The 23,921-nt window shown below is 37.3% G+C and overlaps 1 protein-coding gene across 1 annotated transcript; it reads left to right on the forward strand.

Moving 5' to 3' along the window:
- atr (ATR serine/threonine kinase) lies at nt 1–23,850 on the forward strand. Its single transcript, XM_042771599.1, has 47 exons — nt 1–224; nt 335–426; nt 1,314–1,466; nt 1,553–2,424; nt 2,745–2,926; nt 3,012–3,191; nt 3,261–3,445; nt 3,796–3,948; nt 4,085–4,283; nt 4,488–4,738; nt 5,163–5,350; nt 5,489–5,589; nt 5,703–5,874; nt 6,119–6,289; nt 8,078–8,272; nt 8,515–8,700; nt 8,865–8,960; nt 9,646–9,776; nt 9,991–10,134; nt 10,506–10,599; nt 10,745–10,870; nt 11,099–11,305; nt 11,443–11,556; nt 12,965–13,081; nt 13,169–13,288; nt 13,368–13,505; nt 13,643–13,856; nt 14,218–14,390; nt 14,873–15,037; nt 15,834–15,925; nt 16,021–16,112; nt 16,195–16,372; nt 16,454–16,642; nt 17,594–17,750; nt 17,856–18,035; nt 18,523–18,665; nt 18,768–18,865; nt 19,222–19,454; nt 19,551–19,685; nt 19,856–20,056; nt 20,165–20,308; nt 20,400–20,550; nt 21,327–21,483; nt 21,647–21,801; nt 21,884–22,034; nt 23,217–23,322; nt 23,553–23,850. Exons 1-47 carry the CDS (start codon nt 169–171, stop codon nt 23,724–23,726), a joined length of 7,911 nt encoding a protein of 2,636 aa, XP_042627533.1. The 5' UTR covers nt 1–168; the 3' UTR covers nt 23,727–23,850.
- Nucleotides 23,851–23,921: the final 71 nt, after the last annotated feature.

A 23,921-nucleotide genomic window follows, 5' to 3' on the forward strand; every position in this document is an offset into this window, starting at 1 on the left:
TGCCGTAGACAAAGGAGTGCGAAAAAAATAGTTTTGAAAGTGATGCGCGTGTGGGAGCAGAGGTTGAACAGACTTCGAGTCTGAATGCTTGACTAAATGTTTTCTTAGGTCTGCTCGGCCTAAACAGTTTTTTGTTGTATATAGTAAACGCTCATTTACAAAATAAAGATGGAGCGAGGACTAGAGATGTCAGCAATGATTCCTGCATTGCAAGAACTAGCCAGGTAACATCAATGGCTGCTAAGAACGATATGTTCTCTTGTTAAATTGAATTCTATTAAAAAGCTTCCTCAGCATAAACATTTCAAGATAAAGCCTCTTATGTCTTTTCCAGTGCTAGTTCGACTGAGTACAGCCAGGCTGTGCGGAAACCTCGTCAGATACTGTGTCAGTTCATTGACAGGATACTGACAGATGTTGACGTCGGTAAGAAACAATGCATTGTATCTAGGAGTTTGTTGAGGATGTTTGTGTTTTTTTACGTCTTTTTTAGGAGGACATCTCAAATTCTGTCATCATTAACTCACCCTCATGCTGTTTCAAACATGCTAAATATAATTCAGTTAGGTGGTGGTTGACTTCACATGAAACAACATAGACACAACAGCATACACACAATCACCTGTGTGTGCAGTACAAGCAAAAATGTTAACGTGAAATCCTCTAGAACAGATTATATGCTGAAAAATATATTATATATTAAACAAACATTACACATGTATCAATATGAATATTTAATAAATTAAATATAAGCCATTTCTTCCAGATGGAAATTCTGGGGTCTTGTCACATAAGTGTTTTCCTCTGTTTACAATGGTACACACACACACACACACACACACACACACACACACACACACACACACATAGATGGTAGAGTACATAATGCATAGTATAAATATTTTGTTTATAGTAGGATGTAATATGGGGTGCGATTTTATATTAAAAAAAAGTTCACCCAAAAATGTCAATTCTATTTATTTTTATCATTGTATGATGTTCTGCATAACATAAAAAGAAGATATTTAGAAAAATATCAGTAAGCAAACAGCTTTGTGGACCGTTTGCTGCCATTGGAGGAACGGAGGAACAAAAACACTGTGACACTGAATGAATGACATGAAGATGATGAAATGATGAGTTTTTTTTTCTGATCGGTCCCTTTAAAACTTATTAATATAATATTTTAATCTATTGAAAATTTCTCTTCATCCTTCTCATGTAAATGAGTCTCTTTCCAGTGTAATTTTACTGCTTTTAGTCCATGTATATATTGTTTATTTTTACTCTGTTTTATCTTTCTCACATTTTAGTTGCTCTGGAGTTATGTAAGAAGACCAGTTCTGAGCCAGCGTGTGTGATGCTGCTGGACTTTGTGCAGCACATTATTAAATCCTCTTCTTTAATGTTCATAAACCCAGCGTGTCTTTCAGATCACTTCAAAAACTCAGAGAACAGCTGCTGTGGTAGGTTAATTTGGTTTACATTAGCTACTAAAGTTCTGTTTAAATACATCCAGCTCAGATTGTCTGCCTCCATTCTCCCTTCACAGATTTCAGTAAATGGATCATCAGCCGCCTCTTGCGAATTGCTGCTTGCCCAGAATGTGAAGATCTTCACGTGAAGATTTCATCAGTCATCTGTTCCTTGCTTCATCTTTTCAGAGCCAAGGGTTCAGTCCTATTTGGCCTTTTTTCCACAGAGCTAATATGTTTAATGCAAGATCTAGTGCATATGAATCTCATGGTCAGACCATCACCACAGTGGCCAATGGTGGTGGAACGCTTCTCTGTTAGGTCTGGAGATTCTGACGTTTACCTGACCCCCACCATCCTTAATCTGTCCTCATATGCCTCAGCTCAGGCATTGTTAGTTACTTCATTAACAGTGCTGACAGATATTTTGCAAGGCCTTTTCTTCCCAAGGGAAGTGGCTGTTATATGGGACTGTACTTGCCTTATGCTGTCTCATGGAAGCCCAAAACTCAAGGCAGCATCCATGGTGCTTTTAACTCGCATTGTGACTCTGGGAGGTTTCCCTGAAGACCATTCCCAGCCATTTTTCTCTGCTTATTTGCATCTCCTGGACTCCTTGCCTACTTTTGAGGAGTCCGAGCTCAGTGTCTTTGGCAAGGAATTCCAGAAGCTCTCCCAATGTGTTTTCCAGCCCGAAGAAAGCACTCACTGCAGGTTTGAGAGAGTTCATGTGAATGTGCTGATGGAAAGGCTTGAGAAACTGGTGGTTGGTGGAGCACTAGAGCAGTTGAAGGCACTGGAGGTGAAAGCAACACTTTGTGAAGTCTTCTGCTTTGTCCTTGAGTTTGTTCCTCTCGGATATGAGTGTGCGGTGCAGATCCGGAAGGAGAGAGTCACAGCCATTTGCAAAGCTCTGATTAAGACCATTGGAACTCAGGGCCTGCAGGAGGTAAAGGGTTAAAGGAAAAACTTATTTGCTTACCATTTTTCATAGTTGGAGACTTTCAATCAAGGGAAATCTCTCAGAAAATTCAATTCAGTTAAGGGACAGAAATTTTTATTTGTGTTGTGATGATGAACAAAGATTTAAGGGTTTGGGTTATGGGTTTGGAATGCAATGAGGGTGAGTAAATAATAACAGAATTTTCATTTTTAGGTGAACTAACCCTCGTTATTTGCTGACAATCTTGCCATACATTAGCTCTCAGTTGTAAAGTGGTGATGTATTGTAGAAAGTAATATTTTCTGCTTTATGACTTTGATAACTAGCAAAGCGTGGAAGGCTACCTGTACGCTGCTCTCAAGACAGAAGCCATTGCTGCAGTGCAGGATATGCAGGCCGGTGTTTCTGACCCTGCTGTTCCTCGTATGTATGAAGAGGAAGTTCCAGCCAAACGCCCAAACCTCTCTCTTCCAACCCAGTTAAGGAGTGGGGAAAAAACTCAGCCAATGTATGCAATTCTCTGTCCCTAATCTCCAAATAGACATTCCTTCAGTCTTTCATCTTACCATGTGTATCATCTTGTCCTGAATCAGGCAGGTGGACATGAAGAGCAGAAGTGAGGTGTGGGCAGCTGTAGACAGCCGACTGGATGAGTTACTGACCCAGATGAGGGACCACACAGTGAGCCAGCGTGTGAGCACTGTGCAGGGACTGGCGCTCATCTTCCATCTGGCTGCACTTTGCTCAAAGCACTGTCTAAATCGATCACAGAGGTACGACTTTATTTAAGACCTTTGTTGTGTTGCATGGTTATTTGTTCTCATTCTTAAATACATCTCCAGTGGCAGAGAAGGGATGACATCAGAGGCTTCAGATGAGGCTCAGCTCATTTGGTTAAAGCCTCGGGTTTTGGCTCAAGTAGTCGAGAGCTGCCGCTCTGTGATGGCAAACACCTCTAATGAGGAAGAGCTGGAGCCTCTAGTGGAGGGTACCCTCAGGATCCTTGATGCTGTCCTCTACCTTAACAGTGAGTGTTTTTTTTGCAAGATCTCCTATGTTAGGCTTTAAGGACCATTTTATATAACTGCATCCTGGTTATTTTTCCAGGATGCACTAATATAAAAATTTCTTCCAAAACCGAAAAGCTGATAATTATTTTCAAGTTATAGCCAATAACCCTTAAATGGCCAATATAAAATAGTTTTTCTTATTATAATAAATCACTAAAAAACTACATTTTTATATCACAGGTAAATTTAGGCACCACAGCTTTATAATACACAAATAAAATTTTCACTCATGAGCAGCCTGTAGATGTATTCAACGGCATGATATCAGTTCATTTGAATTAATTTGATTTGTATTGTATGTTTACAGCCAACAGTCAGAGCGACACAGGTTTTTACAGGAATATTTGTGCTCTGCTCTCAATCCCATGGGTGCTTGAGCATTCTTCACAAGCGGTTTATCAGATGGCCTCTTTTCCTGCAAGTCTGATTGCACTCTCCCAGAAACTTGCTCCTGTCTACTGTAAGTATCTTATAGTGTCTCATAATGTTAATGGATAACCCTTTATTTCAAATGTTGTTTCTCAATAAGTTTAATTTATTTTACAGTTCACTTACAGTACATTTCAATGTTTTTTGTCTTGTTCGTTTTCTTGTAGCTGCACAAACTCGAGCGCACTGTGTGTTTCTACTTGCTCTGCTGTCGAAGAGTGTGTGCGGTGACTGGCGGTCGTCGGTTTACCGCTGGGCCCTGCAAAGTAACAGTGAATCTGAGCGGGCCAGTGCTGTCAGAGGCTTCCCCCTTCTGCTGCACAATCTAGGAGTCAAATCCTATAGCCTCATCCACGAGGTCCTTCTGTACGTCATCTTAAAGTCACACACTCTGAGAAAAAAAAAAAAAAATCCATCCAAGTTTGGCTCACATTAATTCATGATTCTTACGGTTATGGCAGACCTGGAAATATCAAGGAATTTTAAAACTGTGATTTGAAATGGAAATATATATTTTCAGAAAAGTCCTTTTAATGCACTTTTTAAATTGTGTTTCAATAATGCATTTAGGAGCAGACTCCAGGACAGCTCAACAGAAGTCAAAATCGAGCTGGCCGGTATTACAGGGCAGTTGGCTTGCTGTTTGTCTGAGAGCTCACAACTGCAGTTCCCTCAAGACACAGTGCCATCCCATGAGCTACTCTGTGCTGGTCTCAGCATTTCAGACTCCCACCCCAGCCTGAATTCCTCCATCGGGGCCTCCATCCTCACCCCTTTCCTTCTTCTGCTCAAATCTGAGGAGGATAAGAAGGTCAAGCAAGGTTAGTCCAGTCAGCATTACTTTCAGTGAATCTTCTTAAATAGTCTGCTGCAGTGATAATGTTTTTTAGTAGGCCAACCTGCAAATTAGCATCACGTTTAGGAATTTAACCCCCCCCCCCCCAAAAAAAAAAATCAGAATGATGGAACTAGAAGTGCTAAAATGCAAACTCATTTTCTGAGTTTTGGCCTACAAAAATATGTAATCCAAGCAGCGCTTACGGATTAAATGCTTAGTCTAAACAATGTAAATAGATGATTTTGCATGAATTAATTTATTAAATATTAATTTGTTTTAACTTGTGCTTTTGGTAATACGTTTTTCTCTTGCAGCTTTTACAGGGATCTAAGCATTAATACACTGTACTGTGCAAAAATGTTATAGCTCACCATATCAGTTTTAACTTTTCTCTTTTGAAACGACAGCTTTTATCAGGAATATACGGCACTTGTTCAAACACGTGGATCTGGGTAACAGTGACCCTGACACAAAATCTCTGGTTAGCGCATTAGTCAACCTCATTGAAGACCCTGATCAGGACGTCCGCATAAATTTTGGCCAAAATATCAAGAATCTTCTAGAGTTTTGGAATGGAAGTGGCTTCCTAAAGGAGGTACAGTTTTAAAGTTCAAATTATGACATGCTGTAACAATCATCACCTTTTTGGCACTTGATGTCATCCATTACATCATTTAGCAGATGCTTTTATCCAAACTAACTAATGGATGCATTATGATTTTGATTTTCACAGCTTCTTGTGTCCAGACTAAAAGAAGCTTACTCAAATGCAAAGACCTCCAGAAACAATGAACTCAAAAACACACTCATATTAACCACTGGAGAAATTGGGAGGTAGTGCAAAATGCTTTTTTTGCTGCCATTTTAGTATATATTTATCCTTCCTGCTGTTAAAAGTGTTTAAATCATGCATCAACAATGCTTTTCTTACTTCTGGTTGTTCTCAGAGCTGCTGAAGGGAACCTGGTGTCTTTTGCTCTGCTTCGTCTTCTGCACTGCTTGCTGTCCAAGTCTAATCCTGTGTCAGTAGCAGCCTACACAGAGATCCAGGCTTTGGCCACCTGTAGACACTTCAAACTGCAGTCCTTCTTCAACCAGTACAGGAACCCAATTTGCCAGGTCAGTGTGATGATGTTATCTTTATTTATAATGCTGTGCATTTATGGGGTGTTACTGTATATGTATCAACGTCAGTACCAACATAAGCTGTTTATCACCTTCAAAAAAGCTTAAAAACTATGAGCTAGAAATGGAGAACAGTGTTTGACTAGGTTAAAAATGGACTAAACTTTGTGGTCAATCAAACCCGGGTTCACCTACAGTAATATAAAATGTAATGGGTCTACCTTTTTGTTTATTGCAGTTCTTGGTGGAGTCTTTGCATTCACGTCATGTGACGGCTTTGCGCTGCACGCCAGATCAGAGCAGCGAGGCACTGCAGGAGGAGGCGGCCCATCAGAGAGAGCTGGCACTGGACATCCTGTCTCATGTGGCACATGTCTTTGATTTCCCTGACCTTAATCGTTTTCTCAATGTAAGTCCAACATCTCAATATCAGATTCAACAATATCAGCCTCTGACGTAACAGAACAGCCTTAAAGGGATAGTCCACCCAAAAATGAAAATTCTGTTTATTCATTCTCCTGATGTTCTGTCCTGTACAACTTACATTCCTTTTTGAAACACAAAAGAAGATATGAAGAAGAAAATGTTTGTCACCAAATGGTTTCAGGTCCCATTGCCTTCCATTGTATGGACAAAAAATACAATGAGACCCAAAACTGTTTGGTTACTAACATTCTTCACAATAAAGTAACTCAAACAGATTTGGAATGACATGAGGGTGAGTAAATGATGACAGAATTTTCATTTTTCGGCGGACTATCACTTGAAAGGATTAGTTCACTCTTGAATTAAAATTTCCTGATAATTTACTCAACCCTATGTCTTTCAAGATGTTCATGTCTTTCTTTCTTCAGTCAAAAAGAAATTAAGGTTTTTGAGGAAAACATTCCAGGATTTTTCTCCATATAATGGACTTCAATGGGGACAACGGGTCAAAATTGCAGTTCAGTGCAGCTTCAAAGGGCTCTACATGATCCCAGCAGAGGAATAATGGTCTTATCTTGCGAAACGATTGGTCATTTTCTAAAAAAATCAAAATTGCAGTTCAATATTTTTAACCCCAATATATATATATATATATATATATATATTTTTTTTTTTTTTTTTTATTATATATATATATATATATATATATATATTTTTTTTTTTTTTTTTTTAGAAAATGACTGATCGTTTCTCAAGATAAGACCCTTATTCCTCTGCTGGGATCATGTAGAGCCATTTGAAGCAGCATTGAACTGCAATTTTGACCTTCAGCCTATTGATCCCCATTGAAGTCCACTACATGGAGAAAAATCCTGGAATGTTTTCCTCAAATACCTTAAAGGGGTCATCGGATGCCCATTTTCCACAAGTTGATATGATTCTTTAGGTTCTTGATGAAAAGTCTGTAACATAATTTGGTTAAAATTTCTCAATGGTAGTGTAAAAAACAGCTTTTTTACCCTGTCAAAAACAGCTCTTTCAGAGCAAGCCGTTTTCTTGCATTTTCTTTTAAATGTTAATGAGCTCTGCTGACCCCGCCCCTCTCTTCTGAGCCACTCTCTGAGGGACTGTTTACTTTAGCCGCATTCATTGTGAAACTTGCTAATTAGCACATTATTAGGAAAGGTGATGATTCGCGTGAACATAGACAAATATAGGTAGCTTGAGGGCACATTCCCTTCAACAACAAACGTAATCCACTGTGTCTTCAGCGGCTCAGATGTTGGGAGTTAATGACGACTGCTGTATGTTCATTATTACATCCAACAACATTACAGCACTTAGGAGTTATCCTTGTCTTCATCTGCTCCTGCGGTGAAACAATGGCGGACTGATGACCGCTCACTCAGGGCGGGTCTAAGATAAGACACCAGTCCAGTCTGTGCAGAAACGCTACTGTCAATCAAACTATCATGGGAGGGGCCTGTCTGTGTGAGGTCACACAGACAGGCATCTGAGATTGGCTCGATTTGAGAAAGGGGTAAAGATTTTAGTAGATTAATAAAAAAAAAAACCCACTGGGAACTAATCCTTTAATTTTAGGCAAATATTGTAGAGTAAAGCGTAGTTTCAGCAGAGACTGGGAAAACATTTTAAGGCCAACAAGAATAATCTTGTTAGCAATGATAAATTCCTCTGATGAACTAAAGAGGGACTTTCATTGGTAATTTCACTGAAGCACTGAGCTTACTCTGTCTCTCTTTATTCACAGCGGACTCTACAGGTCCTGCTTCCCTTTTTGGCAGCCAAGGCCAGTCCTACAGCTTCTGCCCTGATCCGCACTATTGCCAAGCAACTGAATGTCAACCGCAGAGAAATGCTCATCAATAACTTCAAATATATATTCTCCCATCTTGTGTGTTCCTGTACCAAGGAAGAGCTGGAGAGAGCCTTTCACTACCTTAAGGTGTGATTTTTCACATTGTGAAATCAGGAGATGAGCAGTGAGGAAAAAGACAAAAGAGGACTGGCTACAAAAGAAGTTTATATATTTTGTCAAATTTACTCTATTATAGCTTAGAATTTTTATTTACTTATCTATATACTTTTTAAAACTTATTTATTGTATATTTGATTTCATTTATTTATTAGAAATATGTGTATAAGTAATATTTATTTTTTATTTAATATTTTATTTTATTTTCACAGAATGAGACAGAAATTGAATTGGGCAGTCTGCTGAGACAGGATTTCCAGGGTCTTCATAATGAGCTGCTCTTGCGTCTAGGAGAACACTACCAGCAGGTCTTTAATGGACTTGCTATTCTAGCTTCTTTTGCCTCCAGTGATGACCCCTACCAGGGCCCAAGAGAAATCACCACCCCAGGACGTATGGTAAAGCTGCCAAGGCCCTTGAGTATCTAGCACATCTTTTACAAACTGATTCAAGTACATTTGTTCTACAGAGTTGAATGCATTGGGGTCTGTTTTCAGTTTTTCTATTATAGCCATTGTTCTGGACATAATGTCATCTGTCACTGTGCTGTATGTTTGTGCAGGCAGATTACCTGCAGCCCAAGCTCCTGGGCATTCTGGCTTTCTTTAACATGCAGCTGCTGAGCTCTAGTGCTGGAGAGAAGGAGAAAAAGAAAATGGTAGGCGTTTAATACAAACCCATGTGACTTCTTTCTTTCTTCTGTGAAAAAAAAAAGATGTTTTGAGTTGACTGATTATGGCTGTTATGCTTCAAATATTACAGAAAAAACAGTCAGATATCAAACACCAAAAAAGTGTGAGCTTTATCAACCAATCTGTTCAAAATGAATTGTTTAGTCCCACTTGTGAACCAGAGCGAGCCACCCTTTTATTTAAAAGAACTGGCTAAAAATAACAATTCATTCGCTCATAATGTTATCCAGTTTAGCTTCCTGACTCGCTGTGGATCTCAAGTTTAGTCACTACAGAGGACTTCTATAGTGCACATGTTTTATGGACTGCTTTTTTAACGTTTTTGTCATTATTGGCGATAGACAGACATGGTCACTAGGAACTGACATGCAAAAAAATCTTTACATTTCTGAAATGAATTCGTCAGCATTAGTCTTTTTTTTTTTTTTTTTTTTTTTTTTTTTTTTTTTTTTACTTTAATCACTTTTTCATGTCACAAGACAAGATCTCCATAAACTCAAGATTTTAAGTCCATAATCTTTATCAGTGCATGGTTGATAGTACAAAGAATCCAGAGCTGCAGGAGCTATTGAGAAAACTTGGTACTAGAGGCATCAAGATTGTTCTATCCACATTATGCCAATATATTTGTTACCTTTATTCTCCACTCAGGCTCTGAACAGTTTAATGGCCCTGATGAAGCTAATGGGTCCAAAGCACATCAGCTCAGTCCGAGTGAAGATGATGACCACTCTCAGAACTGGCCTGAGATACAAGGACGACTTCCCAGAGCTCTGCTGCAGGTGTGTTTCTGAATGCATTGAGTATCCAGATTGTTCTTTAATTACTGCAGCGAACTCAACAGGACACCAGATTTGCATTTATATTTTAACGTTTAAGCTCAGCAAGAACCATATGTATTTAATATGCAATCAGGCCAGAGGATGAAATTGTAATTGCACTTTGCCCCCAAAATAACAGTGATATGGGTTTTATTTTTATCTTGCTGGTTTACAGGACGTGGGACTGTTTTGTGCGCTGTCTTGATCCGTCTTATCTGGGTCCGCTTCTGAGTCATGTAATTGTTGCTCTATTACCTCTCATCTCCATCCAACCTAAAGAGACGGCAGTGATCATGCAGTACCTCATAGTGGAGAACAGGTGTGTGTCATTCCTCCTTTCTCTTTTATGTCGTAGGCTAGATAAAGGTTTTAAGATATTTTTTATAAATGTTAATATTTATTAATGTCTTGACAACATACTCATTAAAAGTAAAGTGTGTAATTTTTGCATCACAGACATCACCAGAGTGCGTTGCAAAAATGATTTTCAGTTAGGTTTGAACACTCCCCTCCTCCTCCATTGATTGGACAAACAGTTAGTCCCGCCCCAAATTCATGCTATTGGCTCAGCCAGTTTTGCTTATTTATAGTTGTTTCTGCATATTAAAGGATAAACTATTTTAACGTTGACACTATAACACTAATAAATTGTACTAAAATATAATTTGTAAATTTATCTTCTCGTCTCAGGGAGGAAGTGCAAGACTTTCTTCATGAAATCTACTTCCTTCCTGACCACCCAGAACTGAAAACCATTCACAAGATCCTTCAAGATTATCGTAAGGTACAACATAAACAAACCAATCATCACATCAAAGTACACAAAACCATGTAAAAGATAATTGTGCTACACATTGTGACGTGATTTCAACAAAATGATTTAAAAAAAAAAATAATTATGGTTGTGATTCACAATTCTTCAACAACAGCAAACCTCAAAGAGCACTGACATGCAGGCAGCGCTGCAGCTCTCCATGCGGGCCATCCAGCATGAGAATGTGGACGTACGCATCCATGCGCTCACTAGCTTGAAGGAGATGATATATAAGAAACAGGTTAGACTCACTCTTGATAAATAAGAAAGCATTGCCAGCTTGGATGCAAATGCACATATATGAGTCTGTACATCTGTGTTGAATTACTCTGTTGATTACATTTGTATAATGAATAATAAAGAAAGTAATAAAATATGGGAAAATAACCATATTGTTGCAGGCCAGGCTTAAAATAAAATGTATCAAGGGCCTGAAAGGATGATCTACAGTATATTTTTTGTTTTACAGGATATTCTGTTAAAGCATGTCTTGGACAGTGAGATGGTAGAGCCAGTGATCTCTCAGTTAGTGACGGTGTTGCTCCGGGGGTGCCAGGATGTCAATCCTGAAGCCAGGCTTTTGTGTGGGGAATGCCTGGGGGAGTTGGGAGCCATTGATCCCGGTCGACTTGATTTGTCACCCGCTGACACTCAGGGAACTGGCTCCACATTTGTGGTAAGACATTCCTCAGACAGTTTTGTTCTTGTATGTATGTAATAGAATCTTGAAGATCGTGTTTTAAATGTGTAACTTTGTATTTTATGTATTCCAAGTATTAGGCACAGAAAAAGAGATTGTCTTTATGCTTTTAGAGTGGGATCGATGATCCAGACTTTGCCTATGAACTCCTGACAGAGCTGACCAGAGCCTTTCTAGCCTATGCAGATGATGTGAGAGCTCAAGATGCTGCGGCGTATGCCATGCAGGTATGCACTGTGCTAAAAATCATGTCCTTTGTGACTCACTTTTAGTATTGAGTAAAGAGCAAGGAGATATTTAGTGTTTATTTATTTATTTATTTTTACATATTACTTGAAATGGGTAAAAACTAAGGATGAACTGATATGAAAATATTGGCCTGATAAATGGCTGATATTTAAATTTTGTCTTAATAAATTAAAAATCAAACACAAACAAACTAAAATCATTAGTTTAAAATGCTTCAAGTGAGTTTAGACATCACAACATTGTAATGTACAGTATGAAAAATTTTGAGTACTGCTTGCAAGCACTGTTATTAAATCAATAGTGTTTTTAAAAGTTAAGTGAGCATTAGATGACGGCAAAGGTAATCTAAATGTAAAATTTGGGTAAATGAGCATGCATATTTAAAATTAGATATATCGACTAATACTGATAAATTAAAAAAATCTCAAATATCAGCAGATAAATATTTTGATACCAATATGTTGTAGGTTTTAGGATAGTTAAACTCTGTAATAGTGGTCGACGGATATTGGTTTTTTGACCGCCGATGCCGATATTGTGGAAAGCAGGGGGGCCGATAGCCAATATAAATTATATATATATTGTGTAAAAATGTGTAAAATAAACATACTTATACTTTAGATTACAAAGTATTTTTCACAAATAAATAAATATTTAATAAAAATATAATTAAAAATGAAGTAAACGCTGTAACGAACAGGACACTCATCTGGGAAGTTTGTGTGCATTGGGAATCATATTTTTTTAAAAAAGCCAGGGTAACACTCATTTTACATACAGCACAATGAGAAAATGACATGAATATGAGTGGGCAAATGCATAAAGTGTAGCATAATTTGAAATCACGAGTTTAAAGTTTAAAGCATTCAATTCATACGGACCAACCGTCACACAGATATCATGCTGGATAAAAATGCACATTTCACAAGATCTCACAGCTGGATTTGACTGAGTTTGCAAGGTTTTTGAAATTAAATGTTTATTAGCCACTCAAAGATTTGTTTAAATTATATAAATGCATATTTGCTTAATGCTGACGGCAAACGGGACAGTATTATAATGTTTGCCTTTCTATTACTAATAATATAAAAGCAATCGTTATAATACTTTTTGTATACATTAATTCCTTTGTTTAACCGTTTTATCTGATTATTAGACGGACATCTATCCATATTAGACAGAACAGTTAACGACGACGGCCAACAAGAGGGAGATTGTGAGCACTGTGTGCTCAGGCACTGCCTTTCTCAGCACCGTCAAAATAAAAGTCCCGCCTTGAACACATCGGCTAAGCAGAAAAACGTATCGGCCAATGCCGATATTTGAAAAATGCCAAATATCGGCCGATATATCGGTCTACCACTACTCTGTAACCTTCTGTTTCAGGAACTGCTGTCATTATTTGAATGTCGGGAGGGCAGGACTGACTCACCAGGTCGCCGTCTATGGAGAAGATTCCCAGAGCAGGTTCAGGAAATCCTGGAGCCGCATCTCAATACCAGGTTGGGCACGATCATTTTGCATGGCTTGTTGTCTGCTGCTGATTTTAGATCCAGTGTTCATAAAACTGACTTGTTTTAATCACTTGAATATAAGAGCTCTCAGAAGGTGGTGAACTGGTCTAAGTTGAAAAAGCCTATATATCTCAGCAGCCGTGGAAGCAAATTCTCTGACTGGTCTGCAACATGGGCAGCATATCTCATCAGTAAAGTAAGTCCACGTCCACTTTTTTTCCAGCCTCAAATGTAGACAAAAGCCTAATTCTACCTCATATTTTCCTGTGTTTTAGGTTAGACACGAGCTTGCTGGAAAAGTGTTCAACTGCTGTAGTTTCATCATAAAGCATGATTACAAAGTGACCATCTACCTGCTGCCCCATATTTTGGTCTATGTGCTGATTGGATGCACTCAGGAGGAGCAGCGAGAGGTACAAATTCAAGCTTTGTGGAAAGGACTTGGTATTGATTTTTGATAGAAAACCATCCATGTAGTTTTGCTCAGTAAGGTTTAGTAAAAGAAGCAATGGTAAAGGCTCAAAATAGTGTTTCTGCTTGTGTCCTGTAGGTGAATGAAGAGATGATGGCAGTCCTGAAGGAGGGTGACCCGCGGTTAGTGCGGCTGCAGGAGAACGCCTCCAGTCTGAGTCAGCTCAGCACGCAAACCGTCTTCTCCATGCTGGACCACCTCACTCAGTGGTCCCGCCACAAGCTGCAGAGTCTGAGTACCAACAAGAGGCCAGGCAAACATGCCAGAGAGCAGCCGCAGGCACAGGCCACAGGTGACTAACAAGATTACATTTTGATTTAATTCAGTCCTGTTTTCTTCCATAAAAGCTGCTGGTTATTATTTTTTAATGTCTTAACATTATTGGGAATGATAATAGGCAAAATGCCTTTTATTACATTTTACTCCACAAATTCCCATACATTTTTTTTTTATTATTATTATTATTTTTTTTTAATAAGATCAGTAACATACATTACTGACCTGACTCAATTCTTTATGGCATGCATTTTGTTTCTGTAAATATCTTTTATAGTAAATGCAACAGCAATAACATGTTAATTCTATTTTTCAGATCTGTATCATGTAGGTTAAGTGAAATTAAAGTATTTCTGACTCTTTCTTCATCTTCTTAGGCCCAGAGAGCAGTGAGTATCAAAGTGTAGTAGCCTTCCTGAACAGTATTCCTCAGGATGTGCTGGCCAAGGCATCCTTCCGCTCCAGAGCCTACACACGTGCTGTCATGCACTTTGAGTCCTTTATCCGTGAGAAGAAGCAGAACATTCAGGACCATCTTTCATTCCTCCAGGTCTTACCAGTTTCGCTTGAGTTTTATGGTCACTGGCTATCGCTACAGACTAAATAAATGCTTCATGCTTAATATTTTTGTGAAAACCATGAGACACTTTTTTCAGGATTCTTTGATGAATAGAAAAACAATAAAATAAAAAAGAACAGCATTTATTTGATATAGAAAAATTTAATTGCGCCCTTGCTGAATAAAATTAAATTCTTTAAAAAATCTTACTGAGCCCAAACTTTTCAACTCTAGTGTATATAGGTTATATTGCCTGTGAAAAGTGCTGTAATATACCTTGTTCAATACTACAATTGATCAATCAGAATCATGTATTCCAGAGAGTCATGAAATAAAATAAAATAAAATCTGACCTATCAAATATGCATGGGGTTTGAAAATTTGCATGCAGATTAATCTTGTTACTTGTCTAGAAATCAGTTGAACTCTTTAAGTTCTGTTGTAACCTGTCTGTTTTGCTGGCTCTCTTCTAGACTATGTATGCGGCCATGCATGAACCAGATGGCGTGAGGGGAGTGAATGATCTGAGAAAAGAAGAGCCGTCATTGAGAGAGCAGATCCTGGAGCATGAGAGTATTGGGCTGCTGCGTGAATCCACTGCCTGCTATGACAGAGCCATCCAACTTGAGCCAGACCAGGTGAGAAACACACACACTCTTATTCTTATGGGTACCTGCCAAACTTGCTCAGGTCAGCGTGTGCAAATTTAGGCAGTGTCCAAACAGACCCAGTGCCAAAGTAAGTAAACTACTAATTAAACAATGTATCACAAATGACACGTATGAGTTATGTATTTCAACTCTGTATAATTTTGCACATTTAACAAAAAAACTAACAAACAGATATTATTTTTTGTGCCAAATGATGCAGAGTTTATTAAGGACCAAACCTGAAAAAAATGTGAGCAAATAAATAAATAAATAAAGGTGTGTTAATACAACGGTTTATATTTTGAGTTTATTTGTGTTAATACATGGGTTTATTTTTAGCATATAAATTTTTAAATTGTGTTGTGTTAAAATTAAATACAGAAAATAATTAAAAAAGGAAAAAGCTTTACTTTATCAAGTAAAAAAATTAAATACAGAAAATAATTATGCAGATTGGGGATAAAGCTTTTTTTTTATATTTTGGTTTATTTATTAGTTTATTTTATTTTTGTTTATTTGTTTATGCATATTTGTTAAACCGTTTGATTTTTATCGTTTTTTTTATTGATTATTTTATTTTCAATTATTTCTTTATTTATGCATATCTTTTGGGCCACCATAAGTGCGGTTAAAAATATTTTTTTTAATTAAAATTTCTTTTTTTTTTTTTTTTTAATTTATGGTTATTCTGTTTTTGTTTTTTTTGTGGTTATTTATATTTTCTTATTTTTAGTATTCTGGTAACTGATACTTTTTCCTCTCACTTTCATATCTCTGCATGCAGATTGTTCATTATCATGGTGTTATGAACTCTATGTTGGGTCTTGGTCAACTCTCTACAGTAATAACTCAGGTCAATGGAGTTCTGGCAAGCAGGTAGGTGTACTGATGTAGACGCAGTCCTCTCTGACACTGTTTCATGCAACCACAGATTTTGTTTTTTTTAAACCAGTGTTATTTTCTTTACAAAGGCCACGATGGAAATCCGATCTGAACGCGTACCGAGTCGAGGCAGCATGGAAGCTGTCAAAATGGGACTTAGTTGAGGACTATATTGCCTCTGGTAAAGGACTTTTGCTGTTTCTAGAAACAGAAATGTTTTTCAGATTGAAGAAGCATTAATGTTTGTTATATCTGTTTTATAGATTGTAAGTCCAGCACATGGGGTGTCAGACTTGGCCAAATGTTGCTGGCTGCCAAGAAGCAAGATTCCGAGGCATTCTATGAAAAGCTTAAAATAGCTAGGAAAGAACAAGTCGTCCCTTTATCAGCAGCCAGCTTTGAGTGTGGCACCTATCAGAGAGGATATGAGTACATAGTCAGGTAATCTGGTGGTTGACCATTTTGGTAAATTAAGAACTACACATACATTGTTCTTAAATGCACTTTTGTGTTGGGTCTTAGGCTGCACATGCTGTGTGAGCTGGAGCATGTCTTTACTGAGCTGCAGAAGGAAAGCACAGACGCTGGAGGATCCAAGAAGCCTGAGCCCAAACTCAACTGGGATGCCCGCCTACTCATGACCCAAAACTCGTTCAGAGCCAAGGAACCCGTCCTGGCCCTGCGGAGAGCTCTTCTCAGTCTTAGCAAGGGGTATGAGCACATACGACTTTCAGTTCAAAATACAAAATGTTTTCCGTCCATGTCAGAAATCCAAGTAATGAGATCATTTTTGAATATGCTTTTAAAGATACTTGGTAGTGTATTGTCTTTGCTCTTTCTAAATCATTCTTAATTCATTTGAGGCAAAGAGGAAGTTCACCCAACAATAAAAATGTTCATTCACTCATGTTGTTTCAAACCTGAATTACTCCCTTTCTTCAATGGAGCACAAAATGAAAAGCTGCACAGTAAGAAATTATCGAAATTTGTAAATAATAAAACAAAGAATATTGGAATATGTTTTACAAGAAAATACTATTTCAGTCTTTCTACTTCAAAAAAAAAAAAAAAAAAAAAAACTATATATATATATATATATATATATATATATATCATAATAAATATTTGCTGTTTGTTTGTAATTATATATACTATATATGAAAATATTTAAAAATAAAATGCATACCATTGTTTAAAAACGTGAATAGTAACCAGGTCTGAAAAGCAAAAAAGTCACTATAAAAGTATGGTAAAAGTAAATGCACTTTATTTTTTATTTGATTAAAATCTTGCTTGATAGCTGTGGTCACCATTCAGTTGATTGTATGGAAAAGAGCAGCTTGGACATTTGTAAAAAATACTTTTTCACAGTAAATCATACGCTACTGGTTCCTTTCAACATATTTTAAAATTTAATTTATTCCTCTGATGGTAAAGCTGAATTTTCAGCAGGCATTACTACAGTCTTCAGTGCCACATGATCCATCAGAAATCATGAAAAACCTTAATTATTCAAAACCTTTGACTGGCAGTGCACATTTCAAAATGCATAACTATGAGTATATAATAACATTTTTGAGTGGTAATATAATTATAATGTATAACAGTTGTTTGAGTGGTAATATAATTCGATTTGAGAGCGTGTTTGTGTGTTCTTTGCAGTTCTTCATGTGAGGAGCAGGTTGGTGAGTGCTGGCTGCAGAGCGCTCGTGTGGCCAGAAGAGCTGGCCATCACCAAACAGCCTTCAATGCCCTGCTCAATGCTGAAAACTCCCTCTCTGAACTCTTCATCGAGAAAGCCAAATGGCTCTGGTCTAAGGTATAGCAGTTCAGATAATGTTTTTAATACCAGCACAGATCTCTTTGAGGGAGGTCTTATCCATCATTGAAATTGTTATAAGTAATGATGATGTCGTTGTTGTAGGGTGATGTGCATCAGGCTCTGATAGTCCTGCAGAAAGGTGTGCAGCAGTGTTTTCCTGATGAACAGCCACTCACCGACCCAAAGAGAATCCAGATTAAAGGGAACGCCATGCTGCTGGTGGGCAGATACATGGAGGAGACGGCCAACTTTGAGAGCAATGCCATTATGAAAACCTATAAGGTATTTCAGTTAATTACATATGAGGACTAATGTAACAGGAATCAGAATGATTAGACTAGGGCTGGGCGAAAAAAAAAAAAATCAGTTTTTCTTTTCTTTTTTTTCCAGAACGTTTGACCAATTCAGCATTACAGTTTGATCTTTTAGCCTATCACCATCATGCAAACATGAAATATCAAACATGTAGTAGTTCTTCACAGGTTTTTCGCATTCAGCTGTGCTGCTTTTGATTTGTTTTACTATGTGACAGATGTCTCTTAACGGTCATCATTGGTGTATTGTGTGTAATATGTCTACACTATTTAAAATAAAGGTTCTTTATTGGCATTGATGGTTCTCTGAGGAGCCTTTAACATCTATAGACCTTTCCGTTGAACAAAAGGTTCTTTATGGTGGTTAATTTTTATTTAGGTTTTTTTATTGTTATTTAAGGTTATTTTTGTTATTAAATTGTTCTTATAGTTTTCTTTTTCTTTTATAAATACAGGATGTCACACATCTGTTACCAGAATGGGAGGATGGTAACTTTTACCTGGCCAAATACTATGACAAAGTGATGCCCATGGTCACTGACAACAAACTGGAAAGACAAGGCAACCTCATCCGTTATATCGTCACTTATTTTGGAAAGTAAGATATTTTCTATTGGTGATCCTCCTTTAGGAGCAGTTCCTGAATGAAATGTTTCAATGTGTGATAGGTAGATACAATAATGTTTTGCTGTGTTCATAGGGCCCTGCAGTTTGGCAATCAATACATCTATCAAGCCATGCCCAGAATGCTAACGCTATGGCTGGACTTCGGAGCCAAAGTTTATGAGTTTGAAAAAGGTAAAACACACAATGACCTGCGATTAATCCATAGTGTTAAAACGAAGTAATTAAACAATTCACTCGTTGTATTAATACATCGATTACAAACCTTGCAGATTCATATGCATTGATTTTAAAATATTTTAATCCTTTTATTGGCCTGCAATTGACTCAATCAAATTGATTAACTATAGTTTTAAAAAGAAACAGTTAAAAGATTTACTCATTTTGTCAATGCATTGATTACGAATCGTGCAGATTCTTATGCATTTTTCTTGAAATATTTGAACCTGAAATAATAAATTGTTTGTGTTGAGTAGTAATTGATTTCTGGTTTCCACTATGACACCAGCTTCCTCCTTTTGTTTTTTCAGCTGGCCGCTCTGACCGAGCACAGATGCGTGCTGAACTCACTAAGATCAACTCCGTCATCAGCGAACACACCAGCAACCTCTCGCCCTATCAGTTCCTCACAGCCTTTTCACAGCTCATCTCCCGAATCTGCCACTCCAACAATGAAGTCTTTGCTGTGCTGATGGAGATCGTGGCCAAAGTTTTCTTAGCTTACCCACAACAAGCGATGTGGATGATGACTGCTGTGTCAAAGGTCAGAAACCTTAGACACATCAACAACCATAAATAGTGTCTTTTCACAGATATAAAGTGTTAAATGTAATGTATCTTTTTTCTTTTTTTTTTTTAGTCGTCCTATCCGACTCGAATGAACAGATGTAAGGAGATCCTGAAGAAGGCCATCAGTCTAAATGAGTCGTTTGGGAAATTTATCGGAGATGCCAACAGACTGACGGACAAGCTGGTGGAGCTCGGCAATAAACCAGTACGACAAGACTGTACCGCTAACAAAAAAATATTATTTTATTTATGCATTTCTTCTAAATCTTTACTATTCCTTAGCTTTCCCCTTAGGCATTCATTTTAAAATCAGTTGTTTCTAAAATTACTGTTGCATTTGGATCAGCCAGACTGTGTTTTTGATTAATTGTGTAGGTGGATGGGAACAGCAGCACCCTCAGCATGAGTGTACACTTCAAAATGCTGAAGAAACTGGTGGAAGAGCCTACCTTCAGTCAGATCCTCATCCCCCTGCAGTCTGTCCTTATACCCACCCTGCCTTCCACTGGAGGAGCCAACCCCAAACACGATGTCTTTCCAGGACACTGGGTCTACCTCAGTGGCTTTGATGACACAGTCAGTCCCGCCTGTTTCACCATACACCAGTTTTTAAGCACGTAATGCATCACTCTCATTACAGATGATACTTTATTCATTATATCATTACACGTTTTATTTCATGAAGTGGAGATCTTGGCATCCTTGCAGAAGCCAAAAAAGATCTCGCTCAAGGGCTCTGATGGAAAGTTCTACACCATGATGTGCAAACCTAAAGATGACCTGAGGAAAGACTGCAGGCTGATGGAGTTCAACTGTCTCATTAATAAGGTACTAGAGATGTGCTGTTCACTAAATGCCTGAATGATGATGAAACGGCATTTTCCTGAGAACCTGTCTAATAAAAATGTGCCTTTGTTAGTCTTTGAGGAAAGATGCAGAGTCTAGACGGAGGGATTTGCACATTCGGACATACGCAGTCATCCCTCTAAATGAAGAGTGCGGCATAATAGAGTGGGTCAACAACACGGCGGGTTTACGCCACATCCTCACAAAGCTGTATAAAGAGAAAGGTGTGCTGATGTCATAGCCTCTATTTCTCTTCTTCAGGATATAAAGTGTATGTCATAATGAAGTAATGTTAAGAGTTGCATAATATTCTGACACAGATCGTAAAATAAAAGCTTGTAACTCTCTGAAGTGATTTATTTTGTGGTAATAATGATCAGCTTAGAGTTGTTATCACCAAATAAATAAACATAGGGCTTGTAACTCTCTGAAGTGATTTATATAATGGCCTACTGCCATTCAAAAGTTTGGGTCAGTAAGATTTTTAAATTTGGTAGCAACACAGCATCAGTAATTTATAGTGTTCCAAAAGATTTCAGTTTCAGCTAAATGCTGTTTTTTAAACTTTGCATTCATCAAAGAATCCTGGAAAAAATTATTTCCAGAAAAAAATAAGAAGCAGCACTGTTTTCAACAACAATAATAATAAGAAATGTTTCTTGAGCAGCAAATCAGCATATTAGATTGATTTCTGAAGGATCATGTGACACTGTAGAATGGAGTAATGGTTGCTGAAAATTCAGCTTTGCTGCCACATTTTAAATTATATTCAAATAGAAAACATTTATTTTAAATTAGAATAATGTTTCACAACATTTCTGTTTTAATATATTTTAATACATTTTTATCGACCCCAGACTTCTGAACAGTAGTGTACCGTATATAGACATTAATATTAACCAATCAGAATCGATTGTAGAGAGTGTTTTCCAGGCTGTTTTTTTTTGGTAAAAGTGGTCTAAATTGAGTTAAAGCGGTGTATTTGGTTTTTTTTGCACAGGGATCTATGTGAGTGGGACAGAGCTGCGGAAGCTGATTTTGCCCAAAACAGCATCTTTTCAGGAGAAGCTAAAGCTGCACAAAGATGTGCTGTGTGCCAGACACCCACCAGTTTTTCATGAGTGGTTCCTACGGACGTTTCCTGATCCCACTTCTTGGTATATATATTACAGGCTTTCAGTGTTCATATTTAAAATATCTTTGCACAGTAATATGTTAAGTGCTTCCTAGTGTTAGCTCTTAAGGTGAGTTTTGAGTAATTCATTAGAAAAGCTATTACTTGAACATCTTTACACATGGGGCAAATTTGGCATTTCACAGGTACAACAGCAGGTCTGCTTACTGTCGCTCTACTGCAGTCATGTCTATGGTGGGCTATATTCTTGGACTTGGCGATCGCCATGGAGAGAACATTCTGTTTGACTCCCTAACTGGCGAGTGTGTCCATGTGGATTTCAACTGCCTCTTCAACAAGGTTTGAGATTAATGAGGAATGTGACAATTTTATTACTTCCTATATCCTTGGGTAACTGAAGAATAAATGTGTTATTGGTGCAGGCGAGACATTTGATGTTCCTGAGGTGGTTCCCTTCCGACTCACTCAGAACATGGTTCATGCAATGGGGCCGATGGGCACAGAGGGGCTGTTCAGACAGGCCTGTGAAGTCACACTCAGACTTATGAGGGACCAGAGAGAGCCACTTATGAGGTGAACATCTCTGAACTTACACAGGCAGACAAACTTCCACTACCTTTCAAATGTTTGGGGTCGGTAAGATTTTTTAAATAAGTTTCGTATGCTCACCAAGGCTGCATTTATTTGATTAAAAATACAGCACTAACAGTAATATGCTGAAATATTATAATTTGTTTAAAATCTAACTTTTTGCTTTGATAGCAAAACAAATTTTCAGCAGCAGTTCCTCCAGTGTTCAGTGTCACATGATCCATCAGAAATCATGCGAAAATGATTTGGTGTTCAAGGAACATTTATTATTATCAATGTTAAAAACTGTTTTGCTGTTTAATATTTTTTTATGGAAACTTTGATAAATAGAAAGTTCAAAAGATCAGCCTTTATTTGAAATAGAAACTAAATGTACTGTCACTTTTGATCAAATTTAAACAAATTATTAATTTCTTTCGAAATAAAAACATAACCCCTATGACCCTTAACTTTGAAAGATAGTGTATATATATATATATATATATATATATATAGATATATATATATATATATATATATATATATATATATATATATATATATTTAGATTTATATACATGCAGAAACATACATACCCATATCACTTTAGTTGATCTGTCTAATTTAGTTACTCTTACTACGCTCTTTTTTTTTTTGGTATATTATTTATCAAGGTTTAGACTAGAGGATTGAGCAGTATTATTTTTGAAGACGGTTACAGATTAAGATTATGTTTTTGTTTATGTGTTCAGCCTGAACTGTATTTTAATCAACTTTCTTTCTGTTATTGTTATAACATGACTAGTCATTGGACTACAACAACCAAAGCAAACTAGACAATATGAATATTTTAATTTTGTATTAATTTGTAATTTTTTTTTTTTTTGGCTAAATAATCACTTTTGATCTTAAAATGCAATGCATTCCTCACTTGTAAATTAGTTACTTTAGTTACTTTACCTCTGAACACTGTTATTTGCTGTTGAATGCACGTGTAATAGCATTGTTGAATGATATTCCTTATAGACCCTCGAAATAGAGCACTTATTAGTAGACCTGATACAGATGTAGAAATGCATGAATACTGGAAAAAAATAACTCTCAAACCAAATTGTTTAGTTTAACATTTCATACAGTATTTGTATAATACTTTAAATTTCATGTCTTTTTATTCCTTTTAACCAGTGTTTTAAAAACATTCCTGCATGATCCTTTGGTAGAGTGGAGTAAACCTGTCAAGGGTTCCTCTAAGACCCAAGTCAATGAATCTGGAGAGATCCTCAATGAGAAGGTACTTCACCCCTTAGTTCATCAGCCTGAATTTAGATGCTTATCTGTGACGTCTATCATATGTGCTCATATATTCCGCTAAAGCAGGCTTGAATTATGAGTAAACATGAGGCATTATGGTTAGAAGTTAGAATACACTTGTTTTGAGTACTCTCAGTGCCTCATCTTTACACGCAATTTGAGCTTAATAATAGTTGTAAGTAGCCATAATTTGGTTTTGTTCCACTCTAGGCTAAGACTCATGTTCTGGACATAGAGCAGCGTCTTCAAGGAGTGATCAAGAACAGGAATAAAGTGATGGGCCTGCCTCTGTCTATTGAGGGCCATGTGCACTATCTCATTCAGGAAGCCACGGATGATAACTTCCTGTGCCTTATGTACCTTGGATGGGGTCCTTATCTGTGATTTGCACTTCAGAGTTGGAGAACATATTTCTGTTCAGTTCTGTACCTTTTTTTTTCTTCTAAAAATTGATGTCTCTTCTTTTCAGTGTTCCTCGGAAGTTTAATTAAATTTCAGATTTCAAGAATGAAACTTTATTCTTATGTGTTTTGATTTACAAGTAAAATACTAACATTAGTGTCATAGTACAAGCAAACA

The sequence above is a fragment of the Cyprinus carpio genome, chromosome A2, assembly GCF_018340385.1.
Source record: "Cyprinus carpio isolate SPL01 chromosome A2, ASM1834038v1, whole genome shotgun sequence".
In the NCBI taxonomy this organism is placed as follows: Eukaryota; Metazoa; Chordata; class Actinopteri; order Cypriniformes; family Cyprinidae; genus Cyprinus; species Cyprinus carpio.

Coding starts and splice junctions, on each gene's coding strand:
- atr (XM_042771599.1), top strand. CDS start 169: ATGGAGCGAGGACTAGAGATGTCAGCAATGATTCCTGCATTGCAAGAA. Junction 4,284..4,487: donor CTCATCCACGAGGTCCTTCT/GTACGTCATCTT, acceptor TAATGCATTTAG/GAGCAGACTCCAGGACAGCT. Junction 21,802..21,883: donor CAACTGCCTCTTCAACAAGG/TTTGAGATTAAT, acceptor TTATTGGTGCAG/GCGAGACATTTGATGTTCCT.